This window comes from Ascaphus truei, chromosome 6 (assembly GCF_040206685.1).
Source record: "Ascaphus truei isolate aAscTru1 chromosome 6, aAscTru1.hap1, whole genome shotgun sequence".
Classification (NCBI taxonomy): domain Eukaryota; kingdom Metazoa; phylum Chordata; class Amphibia; order Anura; family Ascaphidae; genus Ascaphus; species Ascaphus truei.
Window position 1 is genome coordinate 85,132,726 of NC_134488.1, and position 17,561 is coordinate 85,150,286.

A 17,561-nucleotide genomic window follows, 5' to 3' on the forward strand; every position below is an offset into this window, starting at 1 on the left:
AATACTGGACACAATGGTGAAAGGTGCAACGTGCTCGATACACACACACCTCTCCACTCCGTGCTGTTTCTTCCTCTCCTTGGCCTCAGCCCCAGGTTCCTGATACCTCCTCCTGATTGGCGGCATTACTCAGCTAGTGCAGCCAATCAGGCTGGAGGAAGCTGCCCAGCCCCCCTAGAAACTGCCCTGCTCTGTTCCTGCTCAGTGAAATCCCACTGCACCCTAAGCCGGTCAAGTCACTTTGTCCGGTATACACATACATGTCCAGAGAGGCAATACTGATATACAAATATACGTCCAGTATTACCTCTAATTATTTACTGGACAGAGTGTCCAAATACAGTACAGTCTGGTTCAATACTGGACCTGGCTACCCTCGCACAGGACATTTACACTACAGTCTTTTCTGGCAGGGATTAGTGAACTGCAAATATCTATCGAACATAATTTTGAATCTTCTGCTTTATGCTCTATTTGAAAGCCAGCAACTTTTTCTTTCACTTAAACTACAGGTGCAACCTGGTCCCTTTATGCCAGCCCTCAGACCCTCCAACAGGTCAGGTTTGCAGGATATCCCGACTTAGCACATGTGGCTCAATCAGTGGCTCAGTCGAAGACTGCACCACCTGAGCTGAAACAGGGATATCCTGAAAACCTGACCGTTTGGGGGCTCTTTGAGTGCTGGAGTTGAGCACCCGTGCTCTAGAGAGGAAGTAGGATTTATACAGTCAAAATATACACGTAAAAAGATGTTCTAATCATTAGAGAAAGTGGAATTGTTTCTTACATCTGTGTGCCTTCTCCTAGTTTTCTTCTTGCTTAACTTCAGCCCTGTCGTTTTCTTTTCTCTGCAGGATACAGAAATAAAAACATTATTTATTGCTCAAAAGAATCTGAAATGACACATGAAAAGGTGTGGGCAAGTATTCTGGAATCATTCAACATGCAACTTCCCTGAAAGAACAATGAGGTCCCCTGGAGGGTAGAGCAAGAAATACAACTAAATACATTTCACACCGCAAAGCTACATAATATCTTTCATGTGACAGCAGAGACAGTGCTAAAAAAAACCTCTAGGGATTTGGCCAGTCATCAACTGCTTTAAAGGGCTAGATCCCCCCCCAACGTGATTTTTTTATTTATTTTTTTGCCACCTCTCCTTTGTTTTTTACCCCCTGGTTCCCAGGATATATACCTGTAATGGTAGCACAAGTACATCCCTTACAGGGTAAACAAAATGGCGATCTAAACCTGCATCACACAGGCCAAAAGGAAGCAGCAACATCATCCGTTGCGGCTTCCTTTTGGCTCACATGAGAGGGGTGGCTGAGAGAGAGGAGGGGGTGACAGAGAGAGATAGGGGGGAGAGGAGGGGTAGAAAGAGAGAGAGAGGAGGGCTGGGAGACAAAGAAGGGGTGAAAGAAAGAGGTGGGAGAGAGAGGGGGTGCTGTGACAGAGAGGGGGCTAAGAGGGGATGCTGTGAGAGAGGGGGCTGAGAGACAGATGAGAGAAAGAGGAGGGTGGCTGAGAGAGAGTCTGAGAGGGAAAAGGAGGTGCTGAGTGAAAGAGGGGGTCTAAGAGACAGAGGGGAGAGAGGAGGGGGCTGAGAGAGGGGGTGGGGGAGAGAGAGGGGGATAGAAAGGGTGGAGAGAGGGTAGGAAAGGGTGCAGAGAGGGGGTAGGGGAGAGAGAGAACTTTATTCAGTGTTCACTATTATCAGTCCCATGCCACATGTTACATGAGCAGGATCGATAATAGTGAGCCCACGGGATCCTGCATTTGATACAACTGACCCTGCGTGCACCCACCTCCAAGTCAACAGTTAGGACCCCCCAGCCAACAGTTGTGGCATGAAATGTCCTCTTCCCTGCTAAACAACTTTTCACATCTCCCCCACTCCTCCGCTTAACGACCCAGGGCCTGGGTGGAGACTAGTCATTAGCCCCAGGAAAGCCAATTTTAGATATGATCTAACGTAACGTTAAGTCCCTGAACTAACCTTAACAGACTTTTATGTATAGGAAATGTCATGATAACTCCGAATGTGCCTATCATTTGCATATCATCATCACAAATGGCCATTATACTTAACAAAAAGCTTTTACAGAAGGAAACAAGACTTAACGTTACATTTTTGCCTTTTGAAAAGACACCGTTAGTCTTACCGTTCCATGACTTAATGGAGCTTTGTGGATCTGGACTGTTTTTTGTTTTGTTTATTAAATTACATAGTGAATTAAAAATTGCATATGAAAAATAGATAGCTCAAATCCTCAGAATTGTGCCAGTCTATGTATAGCAACATTCCCTCTTGCTTTTGCAGCCGGGAGTGCCAGGGAATTTAGCTGTGTCCAGGATCTATTCTACACCACCCACTGCATCAGTAACAGCAGGAAGCGGGAGGGAATAGATGTGTCAGAACACAATCTAATACTGGTGAACTGGGCAGGGATATTAAAAACAATTCAGTGGTTCTAATAACAATCACAGACTAGAAACATCACCTCTGAAAGGAACAGAACTTTCATGTTTCTTGGGAGAGAATCCTTAAAGCCACTCCCAACATAAGTCAAAAATATTTGTGTAACTGTCTTTACTGTTGCTTTTTCATGCTTTTTCATGCTTAGCACTTGTTTCTTGATGTCAAGTTAACCTCTGAGAAATATTGATGTAAAAATGTCTGTAGGACCTCATAAGTATTATTGCCATTGGGGATTTTGTAAGAAATGCCTTACAGCTGTTCGTGAGAAATTACAATTGCAAAATCACACTACAGAATTCTTAACTGGTTTAGCTAGACGTCCATAGTCCGAGCGACAACGCGCGTGGCACGAACAAAATGCAGGGGATCATGGAGCCGGCCATAGTGCGCGCACGCAAGGAAGCGCGACCGAGCGGCAGATTTATCAGCCAACAAGATGTTTTTATTTGGTCGCTCGACGGCTGGGTCACGGGTGGGTCAGTCAATGAGGGAGAACTGCTCACGTGACATCACAGCCCGCCTCCGCCACGCTTCCCGTCGTGCACGTCATAAAAATTCTACAGGTCACGAATCGCTCCAGCTAGAGGCGTGCACGACGCCATGTGCTCCGTCGCGTGCCTACTATATCCGAGGCCTTAACATACTCTAACCAGGGGCGTAGCTATAGCCCAGGAAGCAAGGGCAAAGACCAGGGGCCCACTCTCCCCCGTGTTGGTGGCCCATCTGTCTCTCATCAGATAGAGACAAGGTTGGGTGGGTAGGAGGAGAGTGGAGGATGCCAGCTGCGGAGAGCGGAGCTGATCACAGAACAGCTGTAGCCAGGAGGAGAACATGGCTGCTTAACCACTTCCAGACAGCAGTTGGCGCTGCAGAGCACTCCATAGCTGCTTTTCTCTAGATCTCCCGGTTCGTGTGTCTGTTGATGTGTTTGTGTTGGTAAGTGTGTGTCTGTGTTGGTAAGTGTGTGTATTTGTAATGCATGTGTGTTTCATGCATTATGTGCATGTATATGTTGTATATTTAGTGTTTTATATATATATATATGTGTATATATATTGAATATAAATGTGTATTTGTATATGGTTTGTGTGTGTGTGTATGTGTGTGTGTTACACTAATGTTGCATGTTTGATATGTGTGTGTGTGTATATGGTGTAGTGTTTGTGTATATATATATATATATATATATATATATATATATATATAGGAGAGGATGGAGGAGGGAGACGGTGGGGGGAGGGAGACGAGAGAGGATGGGGGAAGGGAGGAGAGAGAGAGGATGGGGGGAAGGGAGGAGAGAGAGAGGATGGGGGTTGAGGGAGGAGAGGTAATGGGAGGGAAGGGACTGGGCGGAGAGGGAGAGAATGAGGGGGAGAGAGTGAGGCTGGGGGAGAGCGTGAGGATGGGGAGAGGGAGAGAGCGAGGATGGGGAGAAGGAGAGAGCGAGGATGTGGAGAGGGAGAGAGCGAGAATGGAGAGAGGGAGAGAGCGAGGATGGCGAGGAGAGAGCGAGGATGGGGGAGAGCATGAGGATGGGGAGAGGGAGAGAGCGAGGATGGGGAGAGGGAGAGAGCGAGGATGGGGAGAAGGAGAGAGTGAGGATGGGGAGAAGGAGAGAGCGAGGATGGAGAGAGGGAGAGAGCGAGGATGGCGAGGAGAGAGCGAGGATGTGGAGAGGGAGAGAGCGAGGATGGGGAGGAGAGAGTGAGGATGGGGAGAAGGAGAGAGCGAGGATGGAGAGATGGAGAGAGCGAGGATGGCGAGGAGAGAGCGAGGATGGGGGAGGGAGAGAGCGAGGATGGGGAGAGGGTGAGAGCGAGGATGGGGAGAAGGAGAGAGCGAGGATGGGGAGAAGGAGAGAGCGAGGATGGGGAGAGGGAGAGAGCGAGGATGGAGAGAGGGAGAGAGCGAGGATGGCGAGGAGAGAGCGAGGATGGGGGAGGGAGAAAGTGAGCATGGGGGGGGGACGGTAAGGATGGGGGGAGGAAGAGGGTAAGGATGGGGGGGGAGAGAGGGAGGGAAGCAAAAAAAAAGGGGGGAGAGCATGTGTCCCGGTCCCCTGGTCACCCTAAGGAGGAGGAGATTTGATGATGACGAAGGGGAGAGAGCTGATGATGATGATGATGATGAGGGGAAGAGAGCTGATGACGATGATGATGATGGGGAGAGAGCTGATGAGGAGGAGGGGGAGAGATCTGATGATGATGAGGAGGGGGTGAGAGATTATGATGATGAGGGGGAGAGATGAGGAGGGGGAGAGATGATCTTGAAAGGAGGGGAGAGATGAGGAGGGGAAGAGATGATGATGAGGGGTAGAGATGATGAGGAGGAGGGTGGGGAGATTTTGAGAGATGCTGACAAGGAGGGATGGGAGAGATGAGGAGGGATGATGAGATACAGGATGGGGGGAGAAAAAATTGCAGTCAGTATTAATATTAATGGGGCCCTGAAATTTTTCTGCCAGGGGCCCGCGAATGTCTAGATACGCCACTAACTAACACAGACAATGTGGCCAATTCATTCAACTCTAATATTGCCAATGCAAAATTGTCTGTAAACGAAAAACAATTTAATGTGATAAAAACCCTGGCATTTTCACCGTATTCATTAAGAATTATTTATGCCGAAAAAATGACATGGAAAGACCTTAATTTTGCCTGCACTGGAAAGATACCTATGAATAATGAAAACAAATGTTAAAATGATCACTATTTCCCAGGTATCATTTGTCAGAAGCAAATGGGCTTATTCCTAAATCGGTCGGTTTCTCATCTCTCATATTTAATGTTGCAATATTTCTTACTTTACATATTTGGTAGAATAAAATTGTGAAAGAAAATGGCATTATCGCACAGTTTGGACACGTGAGAAGTGTTTGATTAATACTGTGAGATTACTGTCCATGCGATATGGCCCATTTTCACATGGAAATGTCATCATTGTCGCTTAAACAATCCCCCTACCTATCCCCCCTTTTATTCAGGGTTGAAACCAGGAGGACTAGGAGCGGTGTTATTTTTAGCTCCAAGGACCCCCCATTCCTATTGGGATTTCAGCCGCCATCTTGTTGTGAAGAAAATAAATGGTGCTACACAGTAGCATTGTTTCAAATATAAACGTATATAGCGCAGTAGCAGTGAACAGGAGCTATACCACTAATTTGTTCTTTAAATAGGATAGTCAACCCCTACAATACTCTGGGCTCTGCACCCCGTTGGCTCTAATTCTGCAAAGTACAAATAGCGCTGACCTGGTACAGGCACACTAAAAGCCCTACTGACTACAATGTGGCTCTCCGTGTAATATTCTTTACAGAATAAGGGCCATTATCTTGAATACCTCTTTCGTCAAGCCTGGAGGAGTTAAAGGGTATTCTTTGAAAAAGGTAAAGCAATAGACAGAAGAACTACATTACCAATAGCTAACCAAACTGCTAGAAGTACAGCAATTACAAATATGAATATTCATGTGGTCAGTACAAAATTGATCACAACCTTGGCTCAGATCCCAAATAAATACGTTTGTAGTGTGGTCATTTTATAGCGCATTCATATGAATGCAATCTCCCCAACCTCCACTGCAACTCAACTGTTTCTTGTACACTGAAGCCAGGATAAAAAGGTAGATATATTTTGCTGGTGAAAGCTTTCCTTTTCGCAGTGCCAAGGCTTGTGTTTTATAGGATCGACATTATACATGGAAGGGAATCCTGTCCAGGAAGTTAAACCACAGGTTTGAATACATTGAACTGCAGTGTGATAGCTAAAGAATAAGCTACAGGAGGTTTAAATATCAGGGAAAACAGATTACGTCAGCAGACTGTCTGCACTGGTCTCCAGAGAAGCATTAGAATTGCCAGCTGGAAGAGGTCACAGCAGTCTAGCATGGTCCCTTTGAGAGATATTTTTGACTACTGAGAAACAGGAAAGTCGTTTATTTTCAGCAGTAGAACAAAGAATTTTCTTAATATAACATTTTACAACAAACATCTAGCTTTATTTGTGAGGTAGTTTCACTTATGCACCAACGGGGGGGAGGGAAGCAGCCTGCCTGACCTCTATTAAATAAGTAGCTATATACTGTACATAGACACGCTGCTGTCATTCAGAGTCATGGCACTCTAATCTCTAGTGCTGAGTGGGGTCACAGATACAGCCTTCCAAAGATGTCAGGTGGAGTTGTTACTGTACCAGCATATTGTCCCTTAAAGGCTAGACTACTAAAATGGGCACACAAATAGCCCACGGCTGGTAGTGATGTCAGACACTGACACGCTGGGCACTAGCACTAAAGATCAGAGGTTACGTTTCCAAGTATGAAGAAGTGAATTAGGGAGAATCACAGTTGTCATTTGAATAGGTAGACAGTGTAATTGCAGCACCAGACTAGACTGCCATGTGGTGAAAGCACAACACATTTTCAAGCCTATTATGCAACTGAGAAACTGCTGAGTGATGCCTCTGTGTTGTGATCGTTAACCATCCCTATAATTTTCTTCTTTTGGCAAATATCATAATGCCTACCCTTTTCCATCCATTAACTCTTCATCGTCTTCCTCAACATCCGATGCGGGGCTGGTACGGGGAGGACATGATCGTGTGGAGACGTTGCGGGCCAGAATGGAACCTTCCAAAAAAACAAACAAAGTTAGCTTTCAAACCAAGGGTTACCACAGTCACCACCACCCTGCCTACTGCAGGGTAATAGTTATTAATGGTAACTTTCAAATTGTTCAATGTGGTATAGTCTTTGCAGCACTACATCTTCAGTATGATGGTACCCTAAAGAAAGATCCCATCTGTGCTTCAAATGGGGTCATTTATCAAAATCTCCCGGTAACAAAAACAGGGCAAAACAGATACAAAAATACTACACTATATTGATCAAGGAGGAAAACTACATTAGTTTCAAATAGGGGATATTTTTACCGGACAATGTAAAGGACAGTTTGTCAACAACGATATTTGCATTTTGCTATTTTTTGTCTTTTGAGAAAATGGAAAATGTGGAGAGAAGGAGCGGTCTTATGGTTTGACTGGTTAATCAACAAGGGGAACCACATGCAATGTGTAGTTACATTATCTGAGTTTTACCTGATACTGTATGTGACATTTCAAGATGAAAAAAAACCCACAACAGTGGCTTTGATAAATATCTCTATATTTTTTATTAGCACATAGTTTAATACTTTTTATCCTGGTCCTTATTTTTGATATTGTATGGTGCACAGTTAATTAAATATAGTGTTCAGCAGCTGTAAAGGAATCCTAAATGGTTTGTTAATTTTAATTAAGGGCTCAAACGATCTACCACAGATATAATAGAAGTTCATAACATTTCTCCAAAATATTAGGGGCAAGTAATATCTGTAAAAAATCTTATTGCAATAGACAATTACAGAATCACTGGATTAAATGCATGGATTATATGTTACATCTCTGGCTTTACATGGAAAAACAATAAGTATTCCGGTACCCTAAGTGCTTGTCCAGTTTTCTTGATATGATACATAATAAGAGCAAATGTACTTTTATTGCACACACTAAATATGTACAACTGTAAAATGTAATTAGTGTTGATTTGACAATTTCATTAAGGAAACATATTACATAGACTTTAATATGCTGGAGCCATTTTCAATAAGAGATATAAAATTTAAAAAAAATCAATACATGGGCATGACGTAGCCACGAGAGTAAAGTACTAAAAATATAATGAATTCTGTTTGTATATAATGACTGAAATATAATGATTGCTATTGCAGGAATGGATTTAAAATATCCTTGAATACATACTTAGGTGTTGTGTGTTTGCCCATAATCTGTGGAATCAAATGAAGAAACAAAAAGTGTGTGTTCGGCTGTCTTATTGCAAAACAAGATTGCAAAAAATTGCTGAAGTCTTCTTCATCCTATACAATAATAAGTTAAGAGATAGCAGACGTAGCTCTAAAAATATCAACAATTATTGCAAAATTACATGCTATTCAATAAACTCTGATGAGCTGTGATGCAGCAATTACTGCCCTCCATGCGAGGTCCAAGGTAACCCTACTGACCCTGTAGGTCAATAATAGCACATTTACTGGACATGTGTTTGTGGTTAGCTACTTTTCTCTTCATTTTTTTTAAAATATGTGTGTTTTTACTTACTATTATTGGCTGATATACCTGTAAATCTTGTAAGATGGGAGGTGGGTTGTGTGGAGAGGGGGTTGTGGGTTGGTAGATGGCCCCACAGGTGGGGAGGAGGGAGGTTACCCTCATGGCATGCCATAGCTGCATGGAAATGCCTTACTAGCCTCTTTGGTATGCGATAGATGAGTACAGTAGGTTGTATAGCATGAGGCTGTAAAGCGTCATAGCCTCATAGTAACCATGTTATTCCTAAGGGGTCAATAGTTAATCTTTCTCAGTTGAATATGCCAGGTATGTATTGTTCTTCAATGTGTCCTTGGTATCCCTGAAAGGGAGGACAGACGCTTTGGCCATATTAGTAAAAGGGAAGGAAAAATAAAAGCTCTTTGGAGACATTGATAGCATTTGTTTTCCCCCTGCGCCACCTTTGGTATTCAAATGAGCTCCCCCCCCCTCCCATCCCCCCCAAATGTCCAAAGATTATTTGTACTGGATTAGACAATATCGATTTACATTTATTGGGGGCATAGCAATGACATTTTTGGGTAATGCAGAAGCATGAAATGATGTCCCAAAAAATACTTGTGGCTGAAAAGATTTAGAGCCATATTTACTAAGTGGTGCTATTCCATAAGACACCTTCTGCTGCCATTAGATACCTTACAGCCTATTCACATGTATGGGACATAAGGGGTCATATTAAGCAGTCTTCTGCCATAAAGCACTTTCTGGCACTGAAAGACACAACAGCCCATTGACCTGTTTGGGCTGTAAAGTTTCTTTTAGTGCCAGAAGACTTGCTTAGGAAATATGCCCCATGACCGCCTGACAACTGTCCTCGTGTACTGTATAATGATGCTGAAACGTCCAATGGCTAAATGTTGTATTTTTGGCCTACCGTATTTGAAGGCATTTGCACATCTCTAATTGCTTAGCAGTTTGCAAACTCCCCATCTGACTAAGGCTAAGGCCCCGCTCCCAGAGTCAGCGCGCCCGCACTGCAGACAGTCGGGGCGCTGACATACACAGACCGCGATATGCGGTCTGTAGGGAGCGGGAGCCGGAGCTGGGCGGGACTGGGAGGCTTGAGCGGGAGGGGGGGCGTGGCTTGAGCGGAGGGACCCGCTACTCTCCCCCCCCCTCCCTCCACGGCTCAGGCTGCTGATTGAAGGTAAGCAACACACACACACTCATACACACAGACAGGCACAGGCACATACATACAGACAGGCACACACACACGCAGGCACTCATACACACACACATACACAAACACACACAGACAGAGGCAGGCACTCAGGCACACACAGACAGGCACGCACGCACTCAGACACACACACAGACAGGCACACACATACACAAACACAGATAGGCACCCAGACACACATACACACACACAGACAGGCACTCACGCTGCTTTCACTCCACACTCCTCCCCGCTCCCCGAAGCCTCTCCTCCTCCCGAAGCCTCCCCTCCCCATTGGCTCGCAGCCACACCATGTGACGCGTCAACGCTAGGGATCCCCATCCTCTTGTATCCCATAGCGGCTGACGCGCCACACCGTGTAGTAAGCTGTGCAGCCAGGGGGGACCGGGACCGGCTCCGCAGGATTCCCCTGCTGGTGGGGAACTCGCGTGTGGCCGCCCGTGCCAACGAGCGCAGCGGGACCGAGGCCTAAGGCTGCGGCCACGCTGTCACTGTGCGCGCTCATGCTTGAGAGCGGTGACGTCACCAGCTCTCCAAGCATGAGCGCTCGGCTGTCTTGCATATTTTTTTCAAGTGCCAATGGAAGGGGGGGTGGGGAGGGGGGCCGAGCAGTGACTGGCGCTGATTAGTTGCTGAAGGTCATGTTACCCATCAGCGCGCCTGGATATCAATTTCATCTGTCTCGCCAAGCACCCACGAGCGTACGGGCACGAGCGCGCGCCGCATGAGTGTGGCCGGACACATTGAGATTTATTGAACTCAACGTGCTAAGCGCCAAGCGCGCTCAGCAGCAGCGTGGACGAAGCCTAAGAGTCAGCTGGATTTGAAGTCTTATCTCTCCATTTAATCTACTTACAGTATTTGGACATGATAGAAACACAGATGAATTCTACCCCCACACAATCCCCCACCTGGCATCAGTTTATGCTTTGAAAACAGCTGCCTACAAAGTGACTAACTAATTACTTGGCAGTTGTGCATGGAGCCTACAGATCCGCCTAAGCCCTTGAGGCAACCACAACACACCCAGAAACAAGCATGGACACACGTACCCACTCTTCCAACAGTTCTATATTGAGTAGAAAGCAGGTTTGTAATGTGCACCCAATGAGCAAATAGACACCTCACATTAAAGCAGCATTCCACTCTGCTTGTCTGGTTCTTTGAATCTTACCTGAACAGGGGGGTTTCCCAGAGCTTCTGCGTGGTCCCCCAACAACTGGTGCCCTGACACTGGGAAGCATATGTGCCAGCTGAAACTAAAACGACTGCTGGGTCAGGGTTTGGCCAGGCAGCCAATAGAAAAGCTGCAACATCATTAGGAGATGACATGGCAGCTTTCTATTGGTGACCCCGCGGCTATGCTAGTGGTCATACTAGTATTTTTTGTGTAGAAACTGGAAAAAACAAAATTACAAAAATCTCTGGAACAATGGGGATGGGGGGGGGGGGGGCTCAGTCGTTAGGGGACCATTGATGAGCTCTGGAGAATCCCACAGTTCAGATACAATTTTGTATTTTTTTTTTTAAATGTCCATTTGGGGGGGGGGGGGGGTGAATTCTGTTGTTTTAAAAGCCACCTGTTCACATTAAAATTCTAGCAGAAGCTAAGCCGTGGAATTTCAAGAACCATTGTCAGTGCCTAATTAAAATCAACAGCACTGTGCCCAACAATGTTCTGACACTGAATTAAAAAAATCAAAAAGTACTTTGAACTTAGTCACTGCCAACATATTGTGATTCACCCATTAGTTTAAAAATGAAAGAATTTAGAATGACAGCTTAGAATAAATTTAGTTTAATTTTTTCCTCAATTTACTTGACTATGATGATCTATAGGGCCATATTTCATAAACAGGGATGCTCAACAAGTAGTGATAAGTAAGGGAACAGCTTAGGGTCAAACGCCTCATGTTTTATCCAACCCTGTTAAATGAGTTATATGCATGTTGGGTTTTTATTTTTAGCATCAATTACCCATATTTAACTTTTTTAACGTGCTCATTTTAAAATGAGAAGAGCCTGCACTTCAAAAAAAAACAACAATGTTTATATTTTATTATTAAGGAACAATGATTAAAGTGTGAAAGTAATGAGGGATATAGCATACCACTCCTTTTTTTATTTACACACACTTTCTACCCCTTTCTGATATACTAGCACAATCATATAACAAACCTACTGAAGATGGGCTACAAAATAAAAAATAAAACCCTTTGCACCTTTTACCTACACTTTGTCCATTGTATAACATTTTGTAAACACGGCTCTCTGGGGCACATACATCAAGTGTCGGGAAAGGTAATCGCACCAGTTTCAGCGTTAACTTCCATTCAAGTCAATGGTAGTTAACTCCGGAACGGGTGTGCAAACCTGTACCCCGGTGCTTGATAAATGTCCCCCTCTGTATGTTATGTTTATTTACTATAATTTTTTTGTCATTGTGTATTCCTACCATTATTATGATATAGGATCCAGAATGGATAAGAAGTAATGAGTGACTCACTGTGAGTGCTCATTTGCATGTCATTGCCCAGGACATACTTGAAAACGAGAGGTTAACTCTCCATGTATTACTTCCTGGTAAAACATTTTTATAAATAAAATTACCCAGCATCCCTGGCTGCAGCAGGTGCATTGTTTGCTAAGCGATAATGGGGAAAGACAGGGTTGCAGACCTGTCTGAGATGTAAATGTACCCACAAGTGGTATTTTTATTTGCCGTATCATTATTAATAATGACTAAATATTAATTTCATGTTTTCTCAAGTGAAGACACTTTTCCCCCAAAAAGAATACCTTTGGCAGTCTCTTTCATTCCTACAGAGATTTTCTCTTGGCTCAGATATTTTCAGTTCTTACTTGGTCAAAAATATACAAGCACAGTAAGGCTGAGTCCCCTGTGCCGCTGACCACGCGGTGCTTGGCGAGGTTGCTTCTGGCTATTTCAATTTTTATGTCCCCGCTCACCCACGATTGGCGCTTGCGTAAACAAAAAAAATCTGACTTTGAACTGCGCTCAGCTTGCCTGCAACGCCCCCCCCCCCCCCGCACGCAAGGACACCCGGCGCTCATGCTTGGAGAGTTTGTGACGTTACCGCTCTCCAAGCATGAGCGCGGTCAGCGGCACAGGGGACTCAGCCTAAGAGTACCTTACTGAAGCCATCATCTCTAAACAGCAATAGTGTAAAACTTACGATTGTAAACTCTTCGGGGCAGGGACTCTCTTTCCTATTGTTACTTTCATGTCTGAAGCACTTATTCCCATTATGTGTTATATTATTATGTCACGTGTATTACTGCTGTGACGTGCTATGTACCTGGATGGCGCTATATAAATAAAGACATACATGCATACATACATACATAATCTCCTGCAATGCGAGCACACCACAGCTCTACTGAATTTCACCTTTTAGTTTTAAATACAATAAAACTTCAGAGAATTATAACCAGCAATATCACAATGGACAAATGTTGGAATAAATCAGTATTTATATGATTCAGTATGACATAATATATCAGCGAAGAATTGCCCTGCATAGAATTTCGTGCCCGCACAGAAATGTTACATTTAATGGATTTGCAAATATAACATTACTGACCGACCAAGCAGGAAATAAATCATGGAAAAATACAAAAGGAAGGATGTAAAAGAAAGCTAGTCATATAATTACAAAGTATGCATCACCAATAGTGCAACACCTACTCCACACACATCATGCGATATATTTTACCATCAAGGCCCATGTTTACTTAGCGGTGCTACGCCACGAGACACCTTCTGGAACAGGAAGACAGCACAGGTCCCATTAGAATAAATGGGCAATAAAGTGTCTTCTGGCGCAGGAAGGTGTCTTGTGGAGGAGCACCACTTAGTATACAGGGCACCAAAAGTTTTGATGTACAAATCACAAGTTTTTTCACATGCAATTGAATATTTAAGTGAAAAGATTATCTGTGCAAATGTCTACAAAAGTGCTTTGCACAACTGTTTTGCAGATTTTCTGTACATTTGTCTACATTTTCGCAAAAGGTCACATTAATTAAAAATGGACCATAATTTTGCAACTGGGGCTACAATTAGCCCCAAATTCATTAAACTGCATTACGCTAATAGAACCGGAAATAAGATTTTTTGGGAGGAAACATTAAAATGTGTTGGTTAAGAAGAGGGGAGAAGCAGCATGCCCAATAATGTGTACCAAGACCTGGCACCCAGAGAAGAGGTGACAGGGTGGCATGCCTACACAGCTCGTAAAGCATGTTCAAGAATGTCATAATTAATGGGATTAATTGAGTTCTGTATTGATGGCTATCATTCCCCCCTTCTTTATGTATAACATTTGTTTTCTATATTACCAACATACTTCAATTTCATCTTGAGATTCAGTTCCAGTTCTGGTTCCTCGCATCCCCATTGTCTATAGGAATGCAGAGCTATTTTTGGAACCTCATCCTGATGTGGGGCTATGTTTGCTATACTGCATCTTCTGTGCCTTTATATATATATACAGGGAACCTCTGCTTAACAGATTTGTGTGAAATGCAACACACTTAACATGCTTGACTAATACATTTAATAGAGATGTGAGCCGAAAATCCAATAATTACATTTTAACAGTTCAATTTTTGGTGTTTGATATTGTCGCCGCTTCATGAAAAAGGGCTAAGTATATACTTTAATTCTGCACTACGCATTCATTGAATTATTTGCCCTCCGTTGGCCAGGTTTGATACCTATCTATTTTTTCTTAGTATACTGTAAATGTTAGTAATATCATTTTTCAACTTCAAATCAGCCATGGACAACACAAAATATTGCTCATTTAGATCTACAGAAACTACATGGCAATAAAGATAGAATGATCTTATTGATAAGAAGCATTCCCAACACACCTGACCAATACTCCCGAAATAAGTGTTGAATATGTTTTGGGTATGTGGTTGCATTTTTTAGAATGCAGAACCGCTCTTTTGTTTTATATTTTATTCCAAAAAAACATCTTAGCATGTATTATCCATCTACTTCCAGAATGTTGTCAGATACATTTACTTCAAAGTATTAGAAGGTGGAAGAGAGTGGTCATAATTTCATATCCTAACCAGTACAAATGCTACCCTGCCTGAAATGCATTTTCAAAAAACAAAAGGCGTCCTTCTTTTAACATTTAGGATAAAAGCAATCATTGAGTTGAAGAACAATTTAAAGCCTACGCTGTATGACATGTATATGCTTGGAAAGGACTCAGCAAGAACAACAGAAAAGTGATTTGGAGAGCATCATATTTAAATGCAAGGCGTGGTTATGGAACAAATCTCCTTTCATTAAAAATGCTTTGATTAAAAAGCCAGCTTTGTTCTAGGAAGAAAGTATATGCAAAAAGGTACAGTATTAAAGATATTATAAAGTTTCAAATTAGGAGAGTACGCTATTGGCTCAAAAAGATGACAACTGAGATTGAAAACACTGCAGATCTTTTTAATCCGTGTTAAAGCTGCGTTATTCACATGTGGTCTTCTCTGGTCATACTGTAGGAAGATTGTGTCCCACCATATCCTTATTTGTGCCTTATTATTGAATTGAAACAGTCTCAAGAATAGACAAAAAATGTGCCTCTTGGCCACTGTACAGTACACAAAATGGCACTGAAAAGACATTGCTTTAACATTAGTTAAAAAGTATTTTTGTAGGTGCTGAAGGATTTCTTTTATTTATTTTCTGTATTGTAGTTGATATATTTTTAAGTACTTGTATAAGACAAGAGCTATTACAAACATGGCTATACAGTACTGGGTTATTTGAGCTAGACCTGTAAATAGGCTGTATTGGAAAAGTCAAAAATATTGCTCTCAGCCCTTATTTGTGTTGGTAATCAGCGTGTTCCCTATCACCCAGTTGCACATCAGGAATGTTTAACACAATGGATTGATATTATGCCTGTAGAATCCTTATTCTTCTTACCTTGAGGTGGCAAGTCAAAGCGTATGTGCCTGTCGAAGTGCATGGTGCTGTGGAACTTGATGTCACATAACTCACACAAGTTCAGAGGATTCTTTTGGTTCATTTGCTGACAGTCTGTATGGTGACATACCTAAGACACAGAGAAGAGACATTAAAATCAAAGTACAAATCTCTTACCTTGCATATATTAAATACATATTTTTGTAACATATTTCTAAATCCTCACATCTAATCCAATAATGTTTAATTGTACCAATCACGTTTGTTTTACTTTCTTTAGCAAAAAATGTTTCACACATCACATTGTAAGAATGCAACACTGACCATTTCCCCACATTTTTGCAGGATTTCCGAAGGTTGGACTATAATCTTACATTTTTTTTTTTTTTAAACCTTAAGACACCTACCTACATGTCTGCTCCTAGATTTTCAACCTTGTATTTTGTTGTTTTGTTTAATATAAACCTACATCATACATTTTCAGAAGTAAACAGTGCTCACACATGGTGAGGATTAGCAGATCACATGCAGACACCCAGGAGAAGAGATGCGCAAACTTCTCACCAGCCTTTGCGAATATGGCGAAAAATGACTTCTTTTTTTTTACGGACTTCAAATTTCCATAAAAGTTTGTGACGAGTTCACCCAAAAAAATGTCAAAGTCTAAAACTGAATATTAGTTCGGACTTGGAATTTTGCCAGACAAAAAGTACGCTAAATATGGGTTTGCTGGAGAGAGAGAGGTGTATTATTTATTTATTTATAAAATGTTTTACCAGGAAGTAATACATTGAGAGTTACCGCTCGTTTTCAAGTATGTCCTGGACATAGTTAATATTACAAATAATACATGGTTACAAATACTGTTACATAAATGAACAAGGTATACATTATATACAATACATTGCATGCACAGTTAGAGAAAGTATAGTACTTTATACTCTAGTAAAATAGACTCTCTCGTCTCCTCGCCTCCAAAACCCATTTTTTTGGTACTTCATTTTAACAATGGAAGTTTAGAATCAACATTTTCAAACTTTTCTGGAGGCGGAGCGAACTTTGGCAATTTTGCACATCCATTAGAGATGCCTTCACTAATCAAAAGCCAGTTTGAAACATGGGAATTAAATGTTATTTTTAGCCACAATGCATTAAGTTGTATTGTAATGAACAGAGCCATGGACAGTTTAAATACGTTTTATGGAAAAGAAAACGACTTTTTTTTTTTTACAGCAGTTCTCTGCTAGTATGAATCTATTTTTACTGCGCATATGAGAGCGTATGAGCACACCAAAAATACATCTTGCTAAACCAGAAACATTGCTGCTAAGAAAAAAGGAATGAAATGTAACCACTTTTTCTACTGCCTTTGTGAAATTAAAAGGGACACGTTGTGGTGAGACATTCCTATCCCAAATATAAAACTAGTTATTACTGGGTTTCTCTGCTTTTCAGTACACTCCCAGTCACACACAACCTGTCATTGCCACGGTGGAATTTCCAATCCATACAATTTAAGTTGTTATTGTGTAAAATTGAGTTATACAATACATTTACTGGATACAGCAAATACCAATAATGTGCCAATTTGTGTCTGATAAGGAGTACAGAATAGTGTATATCAATGGAAGAGTTGTGGCACATTGGTAAAAAAAAAAGCATTGTGGAATGAATGGTTGGCTTTATTTTGGGGTAATAAACACTAATGGGCAGATACACAAAGCTCTGATAAATGACTTAACGGTAACATAAATTAACGACACGTTAAGC

At 42.3% G+C, this 17,561-nt stretch overlaps 1 protein-coding gene across 4 annotated transcripts in view; it reads right to left on the reverse strand.

The window, feature by feature from the left end:
* Window positions 1–17,561, reverse strand: part of PLEKHG5 (pleckstrin homology and RhoGEF domain containing G5) — a 314,942-nt gene that overhangs the window by 107,834 nt on the left and 189,547 nt on the right. For all 4 annotated transcript variants that reach the window (XM_075604983.1, XM_075604980.1, XM_075604982.1 and 1 more), the window contains 3 exons: window positions 15,792–15,921; window positions 7,006–7,108; window positions 788–848 (listed from right to left, as the gene is read on the reverse strand). In XM_075604983.1, coding sequence (XP_075461098.1) covers window positions 788–848; window positions 7,006–7,108; window positions 15,792–15,921 — 294 coding nt within the window. The remainder of the gene's footprint in view (window positions 1–787; window positions 849–7,005; window positions 7,109–15,791; window positions 15,922–17,561) is intronic.